The sequence below is a fragment of the Haemaphysalis longicornis genome, unplaced genomic scaffold (assembly GCF_048455015.1).
Source record: "Haemaphysalis longicornis isolate Haplotype H1 unplaced genomic scaffold, Haemaphysalis longicornis Haplotype H1 scaffold_838, whole genome shotgun sequence".
Taxonomy (NCBI): Eukaryota; Metazoa; Arthropoda; class Arachnida; order Ixodida; family Ixodidae; genus Haemaphysalis; species Haemaphysalis longicornis.
The window spans coordinates 12,384-38,079 of NW_027526453.1; the positions used below are offsets into that span (position 1 = coordinate 12,384).

Below are 25,696 nucleotides of genomic sequence, written 5' to 3' on the forward strand. Positions count from 1 at the left end.
CTCGCACACACCGGCGTGTTTCTTTTCGCCTCCATCAGAAAATGGGCCTCCGTGGCCGGGAATCGAACCCGCGACCTTGTGCTCAGCAGCACAACGCATTAGCCACTGAGCCATGGCGGCGGGTGAAAATAACGAAGTCTTGCGTATAGCCATTCAGGTATACGATTGCACGACGTCGTACGTATAGCATCAGCCTTCTATAAATTTTACTTCGACTGTACTATCCTCTCCTTCGTGAAAAGGGCATACTGGCAAGAACACTTTCTTTCAGTGACGTAAGTGTTGTAATATATACCCCTGTCACTCGTCATGCTGGGCCAGCCGCGTAAGGCGCGTAACAAGTAAAGCTGTCTAGGTCCATTTGTATTCCCGGTATAGATGAAATCCAAGGTATATGGTGAACGCCGCGCGCTATACAGGCGTTAAAGGAAAACTAAACTCATTCGGGGAGTGATAAATGCGCGAAGCTCGCAGCGGTCAGTTTTGCGGGACGAAATCATCCATCGTGACACGGAGATTCAGCTGACGGGAACACTAACCGTCTAACTAATCACGCTGGAGAGAGGAGCGAGGTCCAGGAATCATTTGCTTCCAACGACAAGCCACGTAGCACGGCTCTTGAACAACGGGGCTTGATTTACGGCTCCGCCTAGCAGAGCGCCTTCCGCCACTCTTCTATTTCTAAACAGCTCGTCCACGCTTTAGCGCGAGAAAAATACCGAAGACGCGGCGACCTTTTGCATTTCGCTTGGCTTCACGAGCGCCGTGCCCCGCACCGCCAAGTCCGGAAGGCCGGAAAGTCGCGCCTTCTGGGCCATTTTGGAACAGAGCCAGCAGACGACCGGTTGCCGGCGTCTGCTACACTCGTCGCGGACGCCAAACAGAAACACGAGGCCCTGCTTCGAGCCACTGCTTAGGAGTCTTGACAGCGGCTGCTCTTGTGTGCGCATTCACCGCGAGAAAAAAATAGCAAAGCTATGCCTGGAGTGCGGGCGAGAGAGAGAGAGAGAGAGGTTCAAACCCCTGTGGGCGAGAGGGACCTCCCGTGAGGAAGCACAAGACGTCACGAACGCGACGTCGTCAACGCGCCTCTGAAGCCTGCTGGCAGTTTTTGCCGCACCATGGGCCCGGCGAGGGTTCTTTTTTTGAGCGCCGAGGGCGCAGAGAGGGTTCGCGTGCCGTGTTTGTGAGCTTGCAACGCGGCTGGGGCAGGGCTGTCGCGTGGTTTGTTGTGGCCAGACGGATTATCCCTCCTTGATGCACGAGCTCGCGCCGTCGACACGTCGTCTCAGGTCAGTGATATGATCGAGGGCGGTGCGCACGTCCTGTTACATAGTATGCGCGTTGAGTGCCTCGCTTCGAATTGTGGATTCTTGCCTGCGGACGCTCAAATTTTCGTCGCATTTAGCGAACGGAACCACTCACATAGGCTAGATTCCTCAAATTCAGTTGCTATCAGATAAGTTATCTGTCCAACCGGCTGGCGCATTGAGGGAGCCCGCAGTTCGCTGTGCTTGAACGCGGGCCAAGACATGAGGGTTTGTAGCTGGGCAGTCGATGACGTGTCTCTTGGAAAATGGCTCACCGGTTTATAGAAGGCGCCTATGGCGTCACGTTGCCTCGAAAAGCTTGCCAGAAAGCAGCATAGAAACAAACGTTTATTTCTCGAGAGTTTGAGAGTGACGTCATAGGGGCACAGGCGTCGACAACGACTTCCGTTGCATCAGCGCGTAAGGTATGTGCACGTGTTGAGGTAATCCCGTACCGCGGGAGTGATCAGCCCGCTTAATTTGAACATTGTTTTTTGCTTTTAAGGTTGAGACTACTGGTGGCCGAACAGCGCAGAGACTCAAACTTCCCTAAATTTTTGTCTTCAAAGAATGAAGAAAAAACAGTTAGTGTCGCAAGTATAAGTGACGCTTTCATTTGGGGCAGGCTACTTACAGCATGTAGAAAGACAGCTGTCAGTTTGGTGGATTTTAACTGGCACGATTCTATTTCCGAGCTGACATCCTGCTCTAGAGAGTCGTTTTGGCATCACTTTGTGAGCAGAACCGCGTTGTGTTCAATCCTCAGCACGCGAAAGGCTATTCACCTTCCGGTAGACCTAAATCCCGCCTTTGTCTACAATTGTACGCAACGTTTTTTTTTTTTTAAATATTTCGTTCAATAACAATGCAAAACCTCATCAACCTCACGATGTCACACTTTATTGGCGCACTCGCTTGCAGGTTACCCGTGTAGCGCACTCAAGGAAACGTGGCTTTCATGTGGCTACTGCTGGTAGCCGCCTCTGGCGCTGCCTTGCTCGTGTTCCGTTGGCTGCTGGACAGATCCCGGCAGCCGAGGCATGGAGACTCCGACCTGCCTCCCGGACCGCAGGGGCTACCCCTCATTGGCTACTCTTTGGGCCTTAAGCCCCTGGAACAGCTGGACGCTCTCGCGGAGGAGTACGGCCCCGTGTTTATGTTCCGTCTGCTGGGCAAGGACTACGTGCACTTAGGCTCTTACTCGGCCATCCGCGAAGCTTACGTCAAGCTGGGGGACTGCTTCGTAGGAAGACCTCGAGATTCCACGGCGATGGGCTTTCTCTTGGACCACCAAGGTAATGTACAACCTTAAGAATTTCTAAACCTGCGCAAGCAGTGCGATTCCGGTTGTGTTACAGAGTTCTGTTGGTGAACTGAATTCGGTTCACGGTCTATATCTTGATCCACCTCCACTCCATTCCGCCCCCATTCCACTACCTTTAACATCGTGTAACTCTGCCTTTCGCCCGCGCTTCATAAACACAATGCCACCGGATTTTTGCGAGATGATAGGGCTGCTGGCGCAGTAATAATTGCTGCGGTGGCAAGAACCTGTTGGCTGAATGAGAGCTTGAAAGTGCTGTACCTTGTAACGCCAGGCGTTCTTATATTTCAGTTCATAATTCGGGGTCAGAAACCGTGGACTACGTCTCAAGGAGGAGGAGGAATAAACTCTATTTGTATCTGAATTCTGGAGTCTCAGCAAGGGGGTGTCTTCTCAGACCAGAAGTTCCTAGGCGGTCGCTGCCTGGCGGGCCCTTTCGACCAGCCGACGCTGATCGCCGGGGTTCTGGCTGGCTAGCATGCCTTCCCACTGCCCATGTTTGGGGGAGGGGATCGGGTGAGGAGCACGCCCGTATCATGTGGTAGAGTGTGTGCGGCTGGAGACAGAACTTGCAGGTGGCGGAGTAGGAGGTTGGGTGGAAGGCGTGGAGGAGGATACCGTACGGGTATGTGTTGGTTTGAAGGCGGCGGTAGATGGTGGCTTCTTCCTTAGTCAACTTGTCGTGGGGCGGGGGTAAGGTGCGGTGTCCGAGGTGGTAGTGTTCGAGGATGTATTTGCATTTTTACCGGATGAAATCATAACAGTGGACATTGAACGACACTCTCATATTTTATCGTGGCTTTTGAACATCCAGTGGGTTCCTTCGAGTACCTGATTTGTACGTGATTGCGTCCGCGTCGCCGCGACCCCTGACGGTGCACGTGCGTTCCGGTGGGGTGCGCATGCGTAGTATGGTCGACAAGGGTGTTTTTGTATGGGCACATCAGATGTGCTATAGACAGCACCCACCAGGAACGGGCAGTCGACACATTTTGGGACAGCGACAGGAGACGTTCGAGGATGGATGATAACCAGGAGAAAGACGCGGAGGAGGATGACAGCCTGGAGGAATACATTTTACAAGCCCTCGCTGACATATTGTGGTACAGGGCCTTGCGTACAGCAAAAGCAAATAGGTATCTTGAGAGTATCCTGCTAGGCTCTTACGCACTCGCCTAATATCAGAAGACACTCAGGATAGGCCGGGTGCACTGCACTCTTGCAACAGAGTTGCTCTGCCGAACAGTGCGGGAACACACGCACTTTTAGAAAACCTGTAGCATAGGATGCGTGTCGGTCCTACTGTTGTCCCCTCACATTCTGCTTCTATGTAAGAGTTGCAAGTTCTTTCACAGGGCGCCTGTAAACTTCGTTTCCTGTTCACAGTGCCCGCTCACAGCCAAGTTCAAAGAGCGCCATCAGTGAACTACGTACAGTCTTTGTCGAAATTTTTTAGGCCGTACCTTCGGTCTATGGGCCACAAATAATTCAAAGCAAAAGCTTAATGTTCAACAGCGACCAGAATATTTTAGACAAGCGTTTCCTCCAGCTTCCTAACATAAGATGATCCAGCCTTGCTCGAGAGGTAAGCTTGCTCTCAGAGTTTCTTGTGGAGATTGCCGTTTTGGCATGGCCTAGAAAATTTTGAAAAGACTCCACATTTCATATGACGGTGCAACTTTGGTTAGACAGATTCAAGCGTATTTATCTGGGTCAGTTTCAGCCTTGAGGTGGCAATCTTGGCTGAGTTTCTGTTTCAGTACAAGCTACGTTGCCGATCACGTCTCTGTACACGCTTGCGTGACAACTGCTTCAGACTATTTATTGACCAATACCGCGGCGCGTGGCCGCTTTTCCCCTCGGCGCAGGTATCTCGGAGAGCGAGGGCCACGAGTGGACGGAGCACCGGCGTTTCGTGCTGCACACGCTGCGCGACTTCTGCTTCGGCAAGCTGAGCGTCCTCGACCGGGTCCAGGAGGCGGCCCACAGGCTGGTGGGACGCGTCGTGGCCCAAGGGGGCCAGCCCTTCGACCCGGAGCCGCTCCTCTTCGAGGCCGTCGTCTCGACCATGGCCGGCCTCTTGTTCGATGTCGACTTCGACTCTAAAAAGTACGTCTGTAGCTGTGAGAACAAAGCTGAAGACGAGCGTCCTGGAAGCAACGACTGTGCACCCCTGGCAGACGACACTTCGACAGCAGACGATACTACGCAAGCAGACGACACTTCGCCAGCAGGCGATACATTACAGGCGGGCGATACTTCGCAAGCAGACGATATTTCGTCTTCAGACGACCCTGCGGCAGAAGAGGACCAAGCATCGAGTTCGGTGGAACCTGAGGAGGAAAGCGACCTGGCTCGCTTGATCCGCATCGTCACGAGGCTGACGCCCTTGCTCAATAATGACGTCTTGCCGCAGCTGTGGACGCGGTAAGTTCCTCTGAACGTTGGCGGCGACCTCATTTGCGGTATTCGCTGTCATTTTTGTGATTTTAAGTGCGAATGCACTTTATAAGCGACCCCAAACCATCCACCGCCGGCGGCGGCGGCGGCGGCGTCCGCAGTGCTCCTCTATATTTAAAAAAGAAACAGCATCCGGCGCCAGGTTTCGATCCGAGGACTTTGCGGCCGCAGCGCGACGCTCTACCGACCAAGCCACGGACGCGACGCTGATATCAGTGTTAGTGACGCGCCTTATATCTTTAACGCATTCAAACTACGTCGTCAGCGGCGTGCGTTGGCGACTCAGCGGCGTTATAGCGGCTTGATAACTGTGTGGTGTACACGTGATACTACAAACCCGATGGAAGAGATGGAAGAGAAGGCGGCGAGGCGGTGGGCTGCGGGGCCGAGCGCAAGCGCCGCAAGCGGGCCGACAACCGTGCATTCGCACTTTCACATTCTCCCCCTCGGGGAAATGCGGGGGAATTTTTTTCTTGTCGGCGCACCTCCATCCTTCAAATTCTGTCATTCCGTGCTGATACAACCAAAGGTATTTTTCAGTCTGGAAGGCGTGATTCGTGCGGGTTAATTTGTGGCATTTCGCCTCGTTGTGAGCTTCCCTTTTATTTCGTCTGAAGATTTCTATTTCTGATTTGCCATCATGGCACTGCCGTAGGAGAGATGTTCTCGCCTGTTCATGCCAGCTAAGGTCTATTTCAAGACGTCAGGTGGGTACTTCGCTGAAAGTTGGGGAATACCCGTGAGGGGATGTACGACTTGGCGTTTCACGCACCTTGAATGCCCTCGTCCAGTAAGTGCGTTTTGTACGCCGACCACTCCAAGACTTAACTATATACAGACCCCCACATCGTGTTCGCACCCACCAACCGGTGGATAGCCAAGAACTAAATAGGGCGAAATTTCTCAGCGTGTAAACAACGAGGGCGCACCCAGGCAAGATATTTCTAATACCTATACTTCGGAAGGACACGTCTTCCAAAATAAGGACATGCTTTTTGGAAGACGCTGTTCAAAACTTCGGCCCCTCAGCCAAAATGCAGACTCCCTTTCCCGCACCATAGATTAAGCCGACCATGTATGTATGTATGTATGTATGTATGTATGTACGTACGGATGTATGCGTGTATGTATGTATGTATGTATGTATGTATGTATGTATGTATGTATGTATGTATGTATGTATGTATGTATTACATACATGTACATAAATACATTATGTACATACATACGTACATATATATATCCGTACGCATATACATATGTACATACATACATCCGTACATGCATGCATACATACATACATACATACATACATACATACATACATACATACATACATACATACATACATACATACATACATACATACATACATACATACATACATACATACATACATACGTATGTATGCACGCATGCAGTAAACCCTCGCTATATTGAAGCCCTGGGGACAAACGCGACTTCGTTTTAAGCGGTAACTCCTTAAAAGATAGGGTGATCTGCTTTCCGCGCACTATGGTTGGGACCATAAAACACTTCGAATAAGGCGAGACTTGTAATGAAGCGATTTCGCTCTAACAAGGTTTTAGTGCATTGTATATAAGTATACGAATGCGTAACTCAATCGTGATGGATGACACCGCGTGCATCGTGCAGCGCCTCCCCCGTGGAGCTGCAGCCGGGCTTCCAGGAGCTGCAGCGCCTGAAGCGCGAGCTGGACGAGCTGCTGGAACGGCTGGTGGCCGAGCACGAGCCCAGCCTGGACGACTCGCAGCTCAGGGACTACATGGACGTCTACCTGGACGAGCGACGACGCGCCATGGAGGAAGGGACGCTGCACACCAGCACCTTCACCAGTACGCCTGTCCGACCGTATCCATCCAGCATGTGGCTTGGCTAATTACACGACTCGCTAATGTCACGGAACTTGGAGAACGTGCGGGTTCGAGCTGGTTGGTCAACCCTGACAAACGATCGTTAAGCGCGAATTACCGTCATCACTTCCTTAGTCTGAAATTGCTCGCCCTTAACGGTGCTTGTTCGCTAATGTCTTGTGAAAGCCGGTCTCGTGGTCTCGTTCGCGCCATTTCGTTTCCGGCGTCTTTGAAGCATTTAGGGCATTTGCATTCCGTTTCTGGTATACCGTTTGATCGGCGGAGACTTGCACACTTATTCCCCCTGCCGCGGTGACAACGGGAATGTTCTGTACATCCCTCTAGATTCCAAAGCAAACGTACTGGTTTGCTGTGAATGTGATTCTTTACCACCTTACCACAAGCTCACACACGGGGGGGGGGGGGGGGGGGAAGGGATTGCGTGCACGAGGCCACTAACTTTGCCTGTCATAAAATAAGGCCAACCTGTAATTTCTTTTGTGTCGTATAAGGTACGCCCAAGTAAATGCGGCTTCAGTGTATGCTCTTGATTGCCAAGGAAATCACTGGGAGAAAAATAAATCATTCAAACGGTTACGTAGAGCACAGCGTCATTCGGAAACTTTTTAAGTGCGAATGCACTTTATAAGCGACCCTGAATTCCGGTGACCGCCCTCCGTCCACATAGCAACAGCTGCGGGTGCGCGCGCTCCTCGTCTTCCTTGGAAACGGGGGGAGATGGGCGCGCGCTGCCTGGCCGCTGACATGGCACATACCCACGTGGGGGATTGGCCAGGAATCGGGCGTGAGAAGGGCTAATGCACCCGCTTAAAGGAGTACTGACACGAAATTTCAAAGCTGAGATCCGCTCTAGCAATCAAGTACAACGACAACACAAATAGGTGTCTGTGCATGGCACATACCCACGTGGGGGATTGGCCAGGAATCGGGCGTGAGAAGGGCTAATGCACCCGCTTAAAGGAGTACTGACACGAAATTTCAAAGCTGAGATCCGCTCTAGCAATCAAGTACAACGACAACACAAATAGGTGTCTGTGAATAAATGCATCTTTCTTTCTTTGTAGTTGTGTGTGTGTGTGTGATCTCTCTTTCGCGAACATTACCGAACCGCGCAAATTCAACTCCTGCATTCGCACTTTCACATTCTTCCCCTCGGGGAAATGCGGGGAATTTTACTGAAATATTTTCTTGTTTAGGCTTGTTTGTTTTTTCTTGATTTTATTATTCTTTTTGTACTTTGGGGTGTAGGTCTGACTCGGATTGTCCTCCGTACGCGGCCGCCGTGGCAACGGCGTGAGAGGCAGCCAAGAGACAAAGGCAACCGACGCCAGCCCCCGAGGGGGTTTCTTCCCAAAACCACCCTAGCGCTCCCCTGTTCTAGGTCGTCGAAGGGTCCCGCATTGCTAGAGCGGCCGGAGTCGTTCGACCTCGGCGCTACCGGTGGATGATGGTCGGTCCAGGCTTGAAGGGAAGAGCCGGGTCGCTCCACCGCCGCACGCCGTCACGCCGTGATGTCCCCGCTCCGAGCGGCCGGCCGCCGCCGCCGCTCAGCGCCGCAGCAGACGTTTCCCTCTCGCCTCCGTAATGACACAGAACAGGGAGGGTAATGACTCTCCAGCTCCCCGCTCCTAAGCTGCTCCTAAGCGCGCCGAAGCGGTGGTGGCGCCACCTCCCGGGGCGCAAGCGAACCCCGCCATAGTTGCCACTCTATTGCACAAGCCGCGTCGTCGTCGAAGGGCCACGCGGGTCTCGGAGCACAGACCGCATACCGAGTCGGGATCGCGGGTTTCCACGATTCCCACAACTTTTTCCTTATTTCAAGCCTCCCCCCTCCTTTTCATTTTTGCCCTCCCCCATAATGAAACCCTGCTTACGCCTCTCTTATGTGAATTTGTTTCTCTTTCGTCTTGCAATCAAGATTCTGTGATCACATTGTTCTAAATGCATGCTGCCACATAGCGCTCGGAAGCTTTGTCGAGCTCTTCTTTCCGAAGCCCGCGGCGCCGTGTAGTGGAACTAGAATTTCATTGAGATGAAGGGAAAGTAAAGTGTTGCAGGTTCCTCCAAATCTGAAGTACACCCGCTCTCACGTCTATTCAGTCCCCAGGCTGAAGACCATCTGCGTGGACCTGCTGGTGTCGGGCACCGCGAGCAGCGTGGCCCAGCTGTGCTGGACGCTGAAGCTGTTGGCGCGGCATCCGGAGGCCCAGGAGCGCTGCCAGCAGGAGATGGACTCCGTGCTGGGCTCTCCCGACCAGCTGGGCTCGGTGTTCAGCAGGGACAACCTGCCCTTCACCGAGGCCTGCCTGCTTGAGGCCGCGCGCTTAGCCAGCGTCCACATGGTCGCCCCGTTCAGGACCAACCTCGGTGAGCAGAAGGAGTTTCTCTCCTCTCCCACGGCGGCTTAACTGCATCACTCGGAAACAGAGCCACGCTACAAACACGTGGTGAAGCCATTGCTGATCTGAATCTTCGATTTGTCAACCCTCTGTTCCGGATGCGGGTTCATCCGTCGGTTGCCCATTGCAGACGGTCAGGTTCAAACGCTTAGCCACGCGCGATATTCACCAAACAGCGCCTCACCTCCCAACCTGGTCCGACCACACCTCCTGGTGGTACTTAAAATCCTTGTTGAAACCGTATAATCTCGTAATCCACCCGCTTAGATTTGGATAGGGCTCACCACATAGTGCCTTCTGTTGGCTTCAGTTTGGCCGCCACCACTGCCACACAGCCTCACAATATCATCATCATCTTCATCATCCTCGCCATCATCATAAGCAGCAGCAGCAACAGTTTCAGGCTAGCTTTTCTTCCCAACGCTTTCGTGAAATGCTTTTATGATTGTTTGTGCGTGTGTAAACTTTACCTTTGTGGTGTCATTTAACTCAACCCCGGGCCTTCGTCAAATGAAATGTTTCAGTCTGTTTTGGATGTTCCCAAAGAAATTAGATTCGATATTGAATAAATTAGGACCCATCGTGAGCGGACAGAAAGGGAGGTATTAGCACTAGGTGCCCGTCTGACTAACTTTGAAGCCAACACGAAGGAAATAAAAGCTAGATTGGAAGATATTAAAGTTCTTGGTTCAGCTGTAACCAACGTTCAACAGATTGTAAATCGGCAATTTGAGAAGCTTGTTACCTTGGATGACAGAGTTAGGGATGCAAACATAATCGTTTTTGGAATTCAAGATATCCCTGATGAATCAGAAAAATATTTACGACATAAGGTAATAAATGAGCTCTTCAGAGATAAATTGGGCGTATATTGTTCGTCGGTAACCCAAATATATAGAATTGGAAACTGTTCTCCGTACCGGCCCATTTTTCTTTCGTTTCAAAATCGCACCGAAAAAAAAAAGGCAGTTATGAGTAACGCTGGTAAGCTAAAGGGAACACGAAGGGAAAACGCCAGTGCAATTACATTCCAAGACGTTATGCTGCTATATATAAACACCGCTTCTCTTGCGCAAAGGGCTCTCGTGGTGCTTTTTGCCCTAGCTGACCTTCCGCCATTAAACGCCAACCTTCTTCTTCTTCTTCTTCTTCTTCTTCTTCTTCTTCTTCTTCTTCCTTCTTCTTCTTCTTCTTCTTGTGCAAAGGGTGCTTACTTTTCAACTGCTGCCCGTGTTCTGGTGCAATCTTGCATGAAAAGGTATCATATTACTCAGCAGGACTTGGGGCCCATTTCTCTAAAACGAGAGGCCGTCGTTTTGAAACGACGCGGTAGCGCCATGCAAATGCATGTGTTCTCGGGTTGGGGCCGTCGCTTCGGGGGGCCCACACGAACAATAATCCATGGGGAGAGCACTGTAACAAGGGTGCAAAGCGACACGCAAAATGACGGGGGGAAGTGCGTGATCCTTAGAGAAAGCTTAGCTGTGGTACGCTCAAGTTCGTAGCGAGGACATGCGCAAAGAATGTTTAAGGCCCTCGCAAACTGTACAGGCCTGGTACAGAGGTGAGGAAGGCTGGCGAAGTTTAAAAAGAAAACGCTTAGTGTAGGCCACATTAAGCCTGGTGCGATGCAGAGCAGCTTCATCTCGCTTCCACAGACCGCTTGGCATCCGCAATCGGCACTATGGGTCTGTTGTGTGCAACGGCAGGTAGGTGTTATTGGGGTCAGTCCACAACAATCGCTGAGAGCTCTTGGCAACTGATGACTCCAGAGTCGCTCCGTCTCGCCTTGTGAAAGGCACTGCAATGATAACTGTGCTGAAATGCGCGGAGGCAGCAGCTCTGTCGGCTTTGTTGTTGCTAGCCACACTCCAATGAGATGGGTAGTATAGTTCTAGAGTCCCGATAGATGAAGGCCATAATAAGAGGAAACTACATATATCTGCTCGTTACCTTGCTAAGTTAGTGGCCAATCCAAGTTGTTTATGAGTGCAAAACTTTCCGCTTAATCCGGTGGTTCTTCTGAAAGCAGCTGTGAATGTCCGAACACGCTAAGTATGGAACCATTCTTCGCGGCAACAATTATCTTTCGTCGACAGACCGGGCCTATACGGCGGTAAAGCTTCTTTAGACAACCCCTTCCCCTCCCCCCTCCCTCCTTATACCACCACTTTTTTAAACGCTGCATGAGATGTTTGCAACGCCGTGGTGGCTTTCCCTTTGTTGTTTATTCTTTATTTTGCAAATATCTCCGCGTTCATTAGCACATAGCCCCCCCATTCGAGACGCACCGCTGCGTCGGTTCACCGCGAGCCACCATCGTGCTTGTTGCATGGACTCGGACGATTCGAGGTCGGCTTGGCTCCCGTCTCATATTTCGCGGAAAGGAGAATTACGCAGAAGAGGCCGCGCTGCTGGGCGCCTAATTACCTATTCCGTGCCAGTTTCCACTACCCTCGCGTGTCTAGAGGGACTCGAGGCCGGAGACATGTGAGGGGGAGACAGACAATGGCAACGGCGGGCTGTTTTGCATACGAAGTCGGCTTCCGTATTTAGATTTCGCACGGCTTGTATTCTTTTTTGTTGTGTGTTTGCATTTTTTCCTGGCCTGAACACGTGACACGTACGTGCTCAGTTCGCGAAACTTGTCGCTGCAGAAAGAAATTAAATTTGAAAGTTTCACAATCCGAGGCTGCAGTCAGTCTGTGAAGCACCTTGACAATACAGCGCAACAGAAACAAAGACTTAAGCGAGGCACACAGGACGAGCGCTGACTTCCAACCGAATTTTTATTACAGAAACAAGGCATATTAACACAAACACGCATGCACACACCTACGATGAAGCAATTCGACACGATATGTAATCTATATCAAATGTGCCGGAAACATTACTTTCAAAACAGATGCATATATGATTTAAGTCTTTGTTTCTGTTGCGCTGTATTGTTAAGATGAATCACCAACTAGCCCAATACCACACTTTGCTGTGAAGCACGCTGAACTTATGAAGGACTAAATTACATTCGGTTATCGCAATTAATGAATTGGTTAATCCTCATCCACTGGCTGACGTGCCTTGGTCAGTACCTTTAAGTAGGCTGGTGTTGCTGTTTGTACGCACACGTGTAAGCGCACTGGGCACACCAGACTTGTTCATCCGCTTGACGCATGCATGACCCGGTTGCGCTTCGTGTTGCTCGTTATGTGCGTGTGCGTGCTTCACGCCATCTGATCTTGCGTTCTCCTTTTAACAGAGGAGCTGTTTGAGCTCAATCTCTGTCCGTGCGGATAGCTAACAGAAAGTGGAGAGGGGGAACATGCTGGGAAAGTGGCGATGAGGCAAGGGGCCCACGAGCATGTGTTGGGAGTGCGCGTCTCAAGAGAAAAATGTGGTTAGGGACGTCCCGGCAATCAAACCGGCACCTTTACAGCGTGAAACCGTCAACTTAACCACTGGGCCATCCCAAAGGCCCGACGGGTGCGGAGTTAGCAGCGCGGGGAACAATAACATGCGCAACCAATTGGAGGAAGAGGAGGAGAAAGCCTTTATTACATCAGCAAGACGCTAGGTCAAGTGGGGGAAGCGGGAGTAGAGGGTGGGATGTTCGTAACTTGGGACCTCTCGAAAATAAGCCGTTCAAGTTGAAGCTGGTTGGCTCCTTACGAAGGCGGAAGAGGCCACGTGGGGTGAGGAGAGCAGGCCCACGGCTCTAAACTGCTCGCGCTAGACCGCTTTCTAGAGAGTAGTGCGCGTGGAGAGTTCCAGTGTTCGAGGGTCGATGTATGAGGAGGAGGCATTTGGAGGAGGGTTGAAGCTTCTGTAACGCGTAAATTTTGGACAGTGCCAAATTAGGTGCTGGAGATTGGCGGGTGTGAGGCAGGCGCAGAAGGGACATCGAGGCGGCAGGGATGGGGCGTACTATTTACGGAATGTCTCTGGGGTTAAGCTAGCATTGGCAAAATATTTGTTCAAAAGCATTTCGGCTGAAAGAAAAAAATTGGCCGTGTATCTGCTCTTTTCGTTGCAAATGTCGACATGTCAACGCAAAGACAATAGCATTTCGTCGACATTTGCCAAGTAAATGCCTCCCTTCGCTTTCCCGCTCACCTCATATGATGTTCTTCTCCCGTCGCATCCTCCTAAGGTAAAGACGCTAGAGGTTTGCTCAAGTCAATTTACATTTACCGCGTTTTACTGCTCCAGGTCGGGTGCCTCTATGCCAGCGCTGCCATACGGCGGAGTCGCACGTGAATCGAGGCGCCCTACACTTCAACGTTTATAGAACCACATTTCCTTGCTTCACGTACGTTCCAAGCGTAACGCGGAACTATATCTAGTACAACCTTTCGTAACTGTTGCCGTTTAATTTCTTAAAATGCCGCCAGATGCTATAGTGGCGCGGTCGACAGCAGGCGACGGAGTAATTTTTTTCTTTTCTGCAGTGGACATAGTATGTCATTTTCTATCGCAAAAATCAAGCATCCATACAGGAACACGGAAAATATCTCTCGTGTATTGATTTGCTGCCTCACATTTGCGTAATGTTTTGTTTGTTCAACGATAATGACAGGTATGAACATTGCCACCGGACTTGGGCGTTTAGATTTGGCTGTGGGTATATGAGACTGTTGCGCAGCTTTTCTTTCGCTTTGGCCAGGTTGCTGAATCGAGTGACAGACAGACAGACCAAAATTTTCTCGTTCAAGTAGCCCAAGAAAAAATATCGTCTTTAGAAAACGCTTCTTGTGGTCGAAACAGAAACTGGATCCCTTACGTTATGAAACCGGCTTCTATTCAATTTTGCTATCGCCCCGTTCGGGGCGCAGAGCATTTTTTTTTTTTTAAAGACGATAGTCTTTCTTGGGCTCCTTAAACCCAGAAATTTTGGTCTGTCTGTATGTCTGTATGTCTGTCCGTCTGTCTGTCTGTGACTCGATTCAGCCACCCGGCCAAAGCAAAACAATGCCTGCCCATTAGTCTTATATAGTCACAGCTAAATCTACCCGTCTATGTCCGGTGTAAGGTTCATACTTGTCAACATTGTTGAAGAAGAACAAGACATTACGCAAATATGAGACAGCAAATCAATACAGAAGTGATATTTGCAGTGTTCCTTTATAAAAAAATCAAACATGCTTGCTTTTGCGAAATTAAATACTTCATCAACTGCAGAAAAAGAATTCATTCTGCAGTCGCCTGCTGTCACCCGCGCCAATATAGCTTCTGGCGCCATTTTAAGAAATCAACCGGCAACAGTTACGCAAGGTTCCACTAGATAGGTTCCACGTTCTGCTTGCAACGCACGTGGAGTAGGGAAACGCGGTTCTATAAACGTTGAAGTAGGGCGCCTCGATTAACGCGCGTCTCCGCCGTACAGCAGCGTTCGCATCGAGACACCCGGTTTGGAGCAGTATAAAGCGGGAAATTTAAAATGATTTAAGCAAACCTTTGGCGTCTTTACCTTGGGAGGAGCGCGATGCAAGAGGAACAACATGAGAGGTGAGCGGCAAAGCGAAAGGAGGCATTCACTTCGCAATAGCCGATAAAGACTATCGTCTTTTGACGACATTTGCAACGAAAGGAGCAGATACGCGGCCAATTTTTTGGCTTCGTAGCGTGGTCGTTGGCTTTGTATTTTGGCTGAGTCGGAGTGGATTTTGGCTTCGCGCTTTCGCAGTTTGGATTTTGCGCCATAGCAAGGTGGATTGTGGACTTTGATATGACCCAGCTTGCGCGGGGGAAGCTTCACTATTTAACCATCTTTCTCTTAAAGGAGTACTGACACGAAATTTCAAGTCTGAGATAACTATGTAAAACGCTTCATTTTTATCAGGAGATATCTCCCAGCAAAGTTTCAACCGCAACCGTTCAGCGAAACATATTTAAAACCCATTTTAATCTTCGCCCGCACGAGAAAGCCCAGAGCGGACCGACATGACATCATCTGCTACTTGCCCCAAACAGCCGACGTCGGGGCTCCCGTGACGAAGCCGACGCGCTGGCTGTGGTTGGCGCGCGCTGCTCGGGCGTGTGTACGCGTCATGGTTTTGGGGCTGTCATCATGCTAGTGAAGCCCGCCAGCTCAGCTCTTTCGTCAGTCTTCGCATCTCAATTGGAATGGTGGTCGAACCTTTTTTTAGATGCGACGCTGAGAGGAGCATCTCTTGCCGGCGGCCCTGTCCTGCGTGCGTCCGTCGTCCGCGTCCGCACAGCTGCGTCTCTCCTCCGCTCGCCTCCTTCCTCTCTCCGATAGCGAACACTCTCTCCCAACATCTGCGGTCGCGCTGCGCGCGGTTGCGCACTGTGCGCATGTGCAGTACTCTCTCTCCCGCGATCTCCTCTCCTTCGGGCGCGCTGCGCATAGAAGCGGAGTGCCGCGCTCCGGCCGGTCTCTCAGTCGGCGGTCGTCCGCGTTTGCGCTTGCGCTTGCTCTCTTGCCGTACCCGACGATTGCTTGATGCGACGCCAATGGAACCCCCTTCAGCGTCGCATCACACCAGGGTTCCCGCGAGGGGAGGTGGGCGTAATTTTATTTATTTGTCTGAAATGTTTATTTCGAACATTTCAAACAAACCAGGCGCAGACCATAATTGGGGCTTCGGGATGAGGAGGGGAAGATTGTGGTTAAGGTACTATGTGGCTCAGGCCACTGGGATAAATGGGATTCACCTAATAACCACGCAAACTTCCTATTCCCCAATACCGGTAGGCGTATTTCCAAACGCTTCTCTGCACAGAGCACCCACGTGACATGTCCGTTCGCGCGATGGAGAACGGTAATTTAACGTTGTCATTGGCTGCGCCCCAAATCTAAAGCGACCTAAAACATACCAAATCATGATTATTAACAAAAACAACGCGTATATTTGATTTTAGGCAAAAAAATTCACCATCTTCCCGTAGGGGAACCCTGAGTAGTATGCGAAGCAGCTACGGGGTCTACTCAAGTTCCCATTAGTTTTCAGTTCGATCTCAGTGTTGCGGGAGGAGAATGAGGGGAGCGCGCGCGCGCTTCATTCCGTTCCGTTCGCTACGTTGTTTCCGGCTTGACCGGGACCGGTCTGCGCTTGCGCGCGCGGAAGGGCGAGGAGGAAGGGCGAGGAGGCGCGGACATGGCGAAGGCAGGCACGCGGAACTAATACCCCTACCGTGACGAATGTGCAAGTGCCCAGACGGGTCCCGGCAAACACGCTAGCTACGTACGGGACGGAACGGGCGGACTGCTAAAACTCTATTTATACCGCGGAGCTACAGTGGCGCCCCCAGCGGAGTATGCAGCGGCTACCGCCGCGTCTCTAACCCTAAGCTGCTTCGCGTTATCGCGTGCGGAGCCGCAGGTGTTGCCATTCATTGCGCAATCCCGGAGAGGAGAGGAGCTTCGGAGAGGAGAGGAGGAATGCCGGAGAGGAGCGTCGGAGAGGAGATGAGCAATGCCTCGCATACTACTCAGGGTTCCCCTACGGGAAGATGACGACGGTGGTTGAACGCGAAGCTATCTCGTGATGGATTCTTTGGTAGGCTAATCCCTAGGGGCATCCTGCCATAATTATCATCAGCGGTGCCTGGCCAGGCATGCGCAGTGGGGGTGTGGTACTCAGGGTTCCCCTACGGGAAGATGACGGCAGTGGTTGAACGCGAAGCTATCTCGTGATGGATTCTTTTGTTGGCCAATCCCTAGAGGCATCCTGCCACAATCATCATCAGCGGTGCCTGGCCAGGCATGCGCAGTGGGGGTGTGGATGCCGCACAACGGCGCCACACAATGTCGGAGGGAACAGGATCGACCATAAGCTGCTTCGCATGTAAAAAATTAGATTTAGGAAAGCAATAAAAGAAACTAAGCAAGGAGTGCTGGTGCTGGGGCTCGAACCCGAGCCGCCAGCACTCAGTATTCAACATCGAGGCCACAGAGCCCCAACGGCGAGCTCGTATTAGCAGGCGCTCAAAAGAATAGCGCGCGCAGTGACATCACACATGTCACGTGGGTGATCTGTGAAGCGAAGCGTTTGGAAACACGCTACCGGTAGTCGAGTCGGTATCCGCCTTTGCAGCCACCACAATCATCATCGTCGTCTTCCTCGGCTTCTTCTTCTTCTTCTTCTTCATGCACTTTTTGCCACGTTGGATGCGCGTGCTCGTCATCGTCTTCTGCACGTTCTATCACCTTAGATGCGTCACTGCGCGTGCACAGGCTGCTGCTGCGTGTTCCAGATCATTCTAGAACACGGCTGGCGCCCAGTTGGCTGTGCAATCGGCCTTCCTCTATTCTAAGCCTCCCTGCGCCTAATAACGTGGATTCAAGTCCCCCCCGACTTAGACCCCGCGCTTCAGGAACAGGTGGACTCTCAGGCAGGTGTCGAGATTATGGGCCTTGAGATCCCAGTTCTCGCGGCTGCGGAAGGGCCGACGAAGGCCGAATCGAAGCGCTTCGTGAGGCTCGTGCGCATGTTCCCGGACCCGGACAAGAAGGGCCCTTCCAAATAAGAGGAACTGCCACACTCCCCCAGCCCTCTACAGGCGCAGCTCGCGCGAGCTTCGTCCGCCAGCCTGGCCGCCTGCCTCGCCCGCAACCCGGGCTTCTACCGAGTGGGAGAGGGCGACTACAGGTTCGTCTACTATCTGGGCCCGGAGTCTGACCTCTCAGTATTCGAGGATGCCGAACTGCTGACAGAGGCCGCCATGGATGCCGTCTTGAGGCACGCGCCCATGTTCTTGCATGAGAAGAGCCCCTCGAAGAAAGAAAGACTTCAGCCAGCCAGCCTTCCGCAGGCGCCGCTCGTGCGGGCTACTTCCGGCAACCTGGTCGCCTGCCTCACCCGCATCCGGGGCTTCTACCAGGCGGAAGAGGGTGACCACCCATTTGTCTACCACGTGGCTCCGGGGTTACACCGCTTCGGGGTCAAGCATGCGGACGCGCCGACTGAAGCCTACTTGCACGGCGTCGTAAGGCGCGTGGTGCTCCTGGAAGATAAGGGGCCCTCTCAACTGCTGGACCCGCTCAGCACTCGACAAGCACCCCTCGTGCGGGCTTTTTCTGGCATCCTGGCCGGCTGCCTGACCCACATCCGGGGCTTCTACAAGGCGGCAAAGGGCGATTACAAGTTCAACTACCTGGACCCCGAGTTTGGCTGCCTCTTCCCCAGCCGTCCTGCTAGCACCTTCACCAGTGCGGCGCTGTTCCTCTCCAGCAACGATCTCCGGGGTGAACGTGGACCGGCGGAGGGTGACCCCGTATCGGCGCCTGCGGAGAATGCCTGTCTCTGGAGCGGCCGTGCCACCCCGTACAGGAGCAGGAGCTCGCACGCCACGGCCCCGGATGAGACGGAGCAATACGAAGATGGGCAGGATGTGTGGATCCAGACTGCATTCCTCGGGCGCGGGTTGCAGGGTATGCGTGAAACTGAGACTCAGACACACAACAGCGACCCCCCAGCGACTGCTGGGCTGGAGCTCGAGCAGGAGGAGTGTGCCAAAGAGAACTGCCTCCTCAAAGCAAGGCTGAAGTCTCTGCAAGACGCTAGGGGCCTACTGGAGGCATCTACCGAAGTGGACGCCGGCCTCTCTGCGTGCTCCGGCAAGGAGGTGCGAGAGCTTCCAGTGGGCTGTGACACCCCGCAGCGCAAACGTCACCGGGTGGCACCACGATCGTTGCCGCCACTTGCTGAACCCCATGCTCTGCGGCGGGACGCCAGCACTGGTCGCCTGGTGGAGGACCAGGGTGGGAGCCACTACGCGGCTTTCTCGAGCGATCGCATCGTTCGTCGCATCCGGGAGCCCCGCGAAAGGAATCCGCGTGGCCGCAAGAACCGCGCAGGCAACGAGAAGCTGCCCTCCTTCCCAAGGGTGCGTGGGACACTGGGGCCGAACCTGGCGACCCGTCATGGCGTCCATTGGCGAGGCTCTTCCGTGCCCTTTTTGGCGTGCTTGTTGGGGCTGCAGGAGGCGACACCGGCATGCATTCGCCCTACCATTTCCTCTGACAGCAAGGGATTTAAAAGCGGGAGGTGGTTACGCCCCCACGGGCTTTAGTAATTGGCGCTGCCAGGGCTACGGTGGAGCCATTTCGCTTCCATGCAGACCATGCTTCAGAATATTGATCTCTTCCCCCATGACCTGGCAAGTTTGATGCGAGGTCAACCTTGATTGCCTTTGCTCCACACCTAACCCCTAGAGCTACCCAAGTATATCTTGTTTATTTTAATCGTATTGTCCGGTGTCTACGTTGAGTATGCTTGTCTTTTTTTTTCGTTTCAATCCTACTATGGCGGCTATCCGCGTAAGAATGATGAGCAGTCCTTACCCCCCGACGAACCTGGTTCGACCCAATTTAGCACGACTCAAGTTTTCCCTATTTAAACACGAACAAGTTCCTTGAATGCATCGTCCCCGCCGAAAGTCGTGGAGTGTGACTCGTAACTAACGTGCGTGTGCATCTGCGGTGGACGTGCAGAGGAGGCGACCGTGTGCGGCTTTCGGGTGCCGTCCGGCTGCCGGGTTCTGGCCAACCTGTGGCTGGCGCACAGGGATCCGGGCTTCTGGCAGGAGCCGCACCGCTTCGACCCCACGCGCTTCCTGCAGCCGGAGGAGCTACATGGCAGGCCGGACAAGCGGGACGCCTTCCTGCCCTTTGGCCTAGGTAAAATACGCAGTTTTTTAAATACGAAAGTGTTTTATTCCCGGATACAGCAAGATTTCACTGACGTCATATCCGTCGCTGAAATGACGCCAGTACAACGAAGCAAGCAGCCTGTAAAGGGTGCACCCCTGCACACAGGGTCTTCTTGCGGGGAAGCAACCTTCAGTACTAAAGAGTGCGTTATAATTGGGGTTGCTCGTTTTCGGGTTTTAAATTTTTACACGAAAGTGCTTTATGCCGGTATACACCAAGATTTTACTGACGTCATATCCGTCACGGAAATGACGCCAGTACAACGAAGCAAGCAGCCTGTAGAGGTTACAACCCTGCACACAGGGTCTTCTTGTGAGACAGCGACCTTCAGTACTAAAGAATGCGTTATAATTAGGGTTGTTCGTTTTTGAGTTTATATTTTAACACGAAAGTGTCTTATGCCGGTATACACAAAGATTTCCCTGACGTCATATCCGTCGCGGAAATGGCGCCAGTACAACGAAGCAAGCAGCCTGTAAAGGGTGCACCGCTGCACACAGGGTCTTCTTGCGGGGAAGCAACCTTCAGTACTAAACAGTGCGTTATACTTAGGGTTGTTCGCTTTCGGGTTTTATATTTTAACACGAAAGGGTTTCATGCCGGTATACGCCAAGATTTCGCTGACGTCATATCCGTCACGGAAATGACACCAGTACACCTTTGCCGAAACGACCCGCCGGCAGGACGTCGCTCACCAAGCACACCCACAATACAGCTGCCGACCCTCAAATCATTCTAAGCTGCAGATTTCGCTGCACATTTCACTTTCGTGTTTTAGCAATTCGTATGACAGAGGAATCAACCAATTTTTTTTTTAAGAATGCGCACTCAGCGCCATCCTTTTCCCCGAAATACATCCAGCACAAACGCATACTTTAGATGAGGAATCAGTGGTGAAGGCACTTTGGTTGGCGAAGCTTCAGCAGCAGCAAAATATGAGGTCGAAGGGCTATCAAGGGAACAGAGGGCGAAGCCGCAGATGACTACGGAATAACATCGGATTCACTAAAGGAAGGTAGCGATGTTACACTATAGAAAGCTAGCAAAATTATTCTCAGGACGCCCTACGACGCTAAAGATACCATTAGCCTGGAAAAGTGCCAACCTAATTCGAATCGTAGGAAAGTTAATGTCAACGAAATTCAACCCCACCCTCGTACTCTCTGTTGCATACAAAGTGTTTACCAAGGCATTCGACCGCATAAGTTGCATGGTAGATCTTGATCTATATCGAGTTTCTTAGATATTACACAACAGGAAGGGGGGGGGGGGGGACAGGCTGGGTTTTGAAAACGCAACTCAACAGTATTGATCACATTCATACCGTCAGCCTGGTAATCGAAAAATCCGTGAAGTGTCATAGACTCATAGACCTCTTTACGTGGCATTTGATAATGAAAAATCGTTAGATTCGGTTAATGGCAGCATTTAGAATAGAGGGTTGAGAAGACCGACGTAGGGCTTTTGGTGGACATGTACAAGGAATGTGTGAGGGCACAATTATAACAGTGGAACATTTCCTACCAGGAAGGGCGTCAGGCACGAAGATATTTCACTGAAATTACCTACATGCGGTTATACGTGGATTCACTTGTTGAGAGAAGAAAGTTTTAGTTATCACAGCCATCAAGGCGCAGACTGCACGCCTTCGGACCAGTGGCATTAGAAGCTTTTCGCTGCAAAATGTCTCAATGTTACGTAGCTCCTACAAGACGTCGAAATTACAGAAAAGAAGCCATTTTGGGAGCTTGATTTGGAGAAGTCAGGGATATACGAATCGACGCTCGATTAATTGGGATTTTCGGTTAACATGAAGCGATGTCCTGGTCCCGTCAATCTTACTTGCAATGTAATGGAACAAGCTGCTCGATAATTCGAAGCTGAAGCCCGTTATATCGCTTAACTGGAAGTTTAATTTTGAATAAGAGCATAGGGGTGGCCACCTTGTCTTGAGAAAGTTTAAAAATTTCAAGTTTTATACAGTTTGATAAAGTTTTAAAATTTCACGCTGTCATGCTTCTGTGCTGATTTAGGCGCCGTCGCAACTGAGGCGTGCGCACAGTTCATAAAGCTGCACGCCGGTCGAGACACGCGCCAGCGCACGCGTCTCTCTTTTGCGGCCCTCAACCATCGTTGGTGCGCACAGCGCCGTGTGGCGGACACTCCAGGCCTCGAAATTAGCGATAAGTCTCCACTGCGATGGAATCCCGTGCCGTATACTCACGACTTGGCGAAGAAAGTCAAGAGATTAACGAAGTTACGAAGGGAGACGTATACTGCCGACCTATGACAATGGGCCTCTTCGATTATCAGTCCCGGATCGTCCGCGGACTGCCCGAGACGCGATCCGGCGCTCGATTTTTCCATGTATTCATGCGGGACCTCCGGTCCGAACGCAGTCCTCGGGCTGCCCGCGGACCATCCGGGACTAGTACTGGTGGATCGAGGAGGCCCAATGCTGTTATCGAGCTTGTCGTTTAGTTTGAAGTTCGGTTAATTCATTTTTTTTTTTCGGTCCCCGTGGACTTCGTGTTATGGGGAGTCGGCTGATTATAAAGAATACTTGAGCCTCTTGGTGTTAGTTGGTGGCGTCTTGTACAGTGGTTCGCGAGAAAACCTGGAAAGGAGGCTCCAGAAACTGCATGCACAATGCTCATTTGTGCGATCCGGTGGTTCAGCTTCTCCTTAGCGCATTAGAGTGACGGATTTGCGCCGCCAAAAAAGGGAATTCTGCGAACGATCGCAACGCGCATAACATCTGACTCGAATGCTACGTGATCGGCGCTGCGGAACTGCACATTGCAGAACCTCGTGCTCGCATTGCGTGGTACCTCAGCGCAGGCCAAACTGAATCAAATCGTGCGCTCGACGTCGCCCTTCCCCGATGGCTCTTTGTTAGCTGCATAGATTAGCCAACCGGAAGAAGCTGAACCACTGCAGGATTGTCTTAGGGTGTAAGGTTCGTAAGGGTAGATAAGATAAGGTAGATAAGAACCAAGTATACTTTCAAATAGACATGCGGGAAGCTTATGGATACTGGAAGCAGTGGATGAATATAAGTATTTCGGACAAGTTGTCATTTACAATCCAAACCATGAGAACGGCAGCCAGACGTACACGTGCTATGGGCCGGGGAGAATCCCGGAAACACTCTGAAGTAAACTGCAATAAGGTACGCATTTGGGCTGGTTGGTTCATGATTACGAGTGAAGAAAAACAGCGCTAAAAAGACAGGACAAGAAAGGACACAGGACCACGGCGCCGTGGTCCTGTGTCCTTTCTTGTCCTGTTTTTTTAGCGCTGTTTTTCTTCACTCGTACTCTGAAGTAATTAACAGTTACCTATAACTTTAGTTGACTAAAAAGGAAAGTATAAAGCTAATGCGTACTTCTGGTGATGATTAATCGGGCAGAAACTTGGGGTCTTGCTACGTGTCTCGAAATAAAACTGAAGTTAGAATGATAAGACTTGTCGAAGAATGATAGGAGGAAACGTCTCGGATCAGGGTGGAAGCCCAGGGAAAGACGTCCTAGCTCAAATCAACGAACCACCGGGGTAGCGGAGTGGCTACCCAGGGGCGACACTAATAGTACACGAGAAGACCGATAACTCGGTTAAGGGACGATACGAGGAAATTTGGCACCAAGGAATGAATTTGGACAGTAAAGCAGTGAAGCAGTAAATGAATTTGGGAATTAATTGGAAGTCAACTGGAGAGGCCTTCATCCTGCAGTGGCCATAAATAGGTTATTGCTGTTATTGATACGATGATGATGCGGGGCCAAATATTCTGCTGACAGCACTCGATCTCAAAGTTCGCTAGAGTCTGAGCGTTCTCACCGCAATTCAGAAATACCAGACAGCAGAAAAGAAACGTAGAAGCTTCTGAGTGGAAGTTGTCAGACAGTGCGTGAGAATTCTTCCCAGAGGCTCGACTCCACACGCACCCCTTTAGATATGTTTGCCTTGGGTCTCTGTTAAAGGACATTTTATTCAAAGAAACAATGCCTTTTATAAATGCCCTTTAACGCCTAAGGATAGAGTAAAAATAAAGGTGTGTGTGTGTGTGTGTGTGTGTGTGTGTGTGAAGGGGGGGGGGGGGGGGGCATTGCCTGAGAATGCCTACACAAAAGAAAATAGTGGGATGAGTGTTGAGGCTGCCCTTCGTATAGGTGTGCGCAGGGTCTCGCATGAAAGTGGTCCCATTCTCTTCAATTCCCCTACCCCCCAATCCGACCCCCTAGAAAATTACCTGTGCATCAAGCGAATACTTATTTGTCAGTTACAAGACTGTGTGAAAATAGAACTTGCTGCTTGTTAAATAAAACACCTAGTTACTTATCTCAAAAGACAGGCCTTAATGTGCACTTTCGTCGCTCTGTGCGCCCTCTGAACGGCCGTACTATACTTTCGCGAGAACTTCAGTTGCACTTCACGAATTCGTTCGCGTTCTTATGTAACTGCTCTGTGTCGCGTGAAGGAGTTTTATCGCCCGGGCGAAACAACTCTTTGTAGGTCACTTTCTACAAACTTCGAACCTTCGTCGTACGGTAGAGTTCTGCGCTAACTCTGCATACACAAATCTCATATTTTAAGACAGAATTTTATGAACGGTGAGAACGAGTGCTGTTCATTGCGAGCTTCTCAATAAAACAATAAAAAGAGAGAATTGGTGTGTTTCAGGCATACAACAGTGGATCAGAGCCAGTCCCGCCGAAGTCTTGTCAGCAGAAAGTTTAAAGCCAAGCTGGGCTGCAAGGGATCATGAATAAAGCTGTTGTATTCTTTTAATGTCATCACTAATTTTGCGCCTTTCCCTAGTGGTCGGAGCAGCCATGGCCTCATTGCCCACCACCCCTGTGTGCACGCCTATGTTTGTGTTTGAAAGTTTTTCTTCAAGCCGTGAGATTGTGAACGGCTGCTAATAGCCTGCTATTATTTCGGAGTATTTGAAAACTACGTGGTATTATATCTGCGTTTGTTTTTTGTTTTTGTTTTTTTTTCGCAGGGAAGCGCGTATGTATAGGCGAGTCCCTGGCCAAGACGGAGATGTTCGTCTTTGTGACGGAATTGCTGAAGAAGTTCAGCTTCAGCGTGCCGGAGGAATTTGCTGCGCAGGACCTCGGCTTCCGCCCTGCGCAGGGCACGCTCAGATTTGCGGAACCCTTTCACCTCATCTCCGAGCGCAGGGTTCTCACGACAACCTTGTGAAATACCGTTGAAAAATATATTCTACGTATGCGTTTTCGTTTCTAACGGTGTTGTCATTTCTGTCTCGTTTAGAGCCACACATTTATTTGAGCGGGAACGCTGCCTAGACATCATTTCGTTTTGTTTTTATCGCGCTTGCCGAAATTTCGACGCTTTATAATGTTTAAGTTAATCGAAAGATGCGGCCCTTGAAACAATCACGTCATTCTCAATTTAAAATTCGCGGTTATAAAACGTGCCAAAAACAAGCAGAGGAATTCAAAATAGTTTTGTAGCGTGGCGCCACCTACTAGTACAAAAAGCAGACGTCGCGGTAGTGCGCATATTTCCCGGCAGCCGGCGGCGCGGTCGGCGTCCTGCGAAACAGACAAAGTGAAACAAAAACTGAAAGACACCTGTAGGCAAGGCTGGAGGCGCGTTGTAGC

General features: G+C 51.2%; 1 protein-coding gene across 2 annotated transcripts; it reads left to right on the forward strand.

Moving 5' to 3' along the window:
• The first annotated feature begins 1,071 nt into the window (after positions 1-1,071).
• Positions 1,072-25,308, forward strand: LOC144150965 (cytochrome P450 2J1-like). 2 transcript variants are annotated; one of them, XM_077682268.1, is made up of 7 exons: positions 1,072-1,292; positions 2,232-2,605; positions 4,503-5,061; positions 6,751-6,950; positions 9,090-9,356; positions 19,842-20,027; positions 25,069-25,308. In XM_077682268.1, the coding sequence occupies exons 2-7, from the start codon at positions 2,269-2,271 to the stop codon at positions 25,269-25,271; spliced, it is 1,752 nt and encodes a 583-aa protein (XP_077538394.1). In that variant the 5' UTR covers positions 1,072-1,292; positions 2,232-2,268; the 3' UTR covers positions 25,272-25,308. The 2 variants fall into 2 exon arrangements, with proteins under 2 accessions (XP_077538394.1, XP_077538395.1); XM_077682269.1 differs by lacking the exon at positions 1,072-1,292 and adding an exon at positions 1,523-1,735.
• The last annotated feature ends 388 nt before the right edge of the window (positions 25,309-25,696 follow it).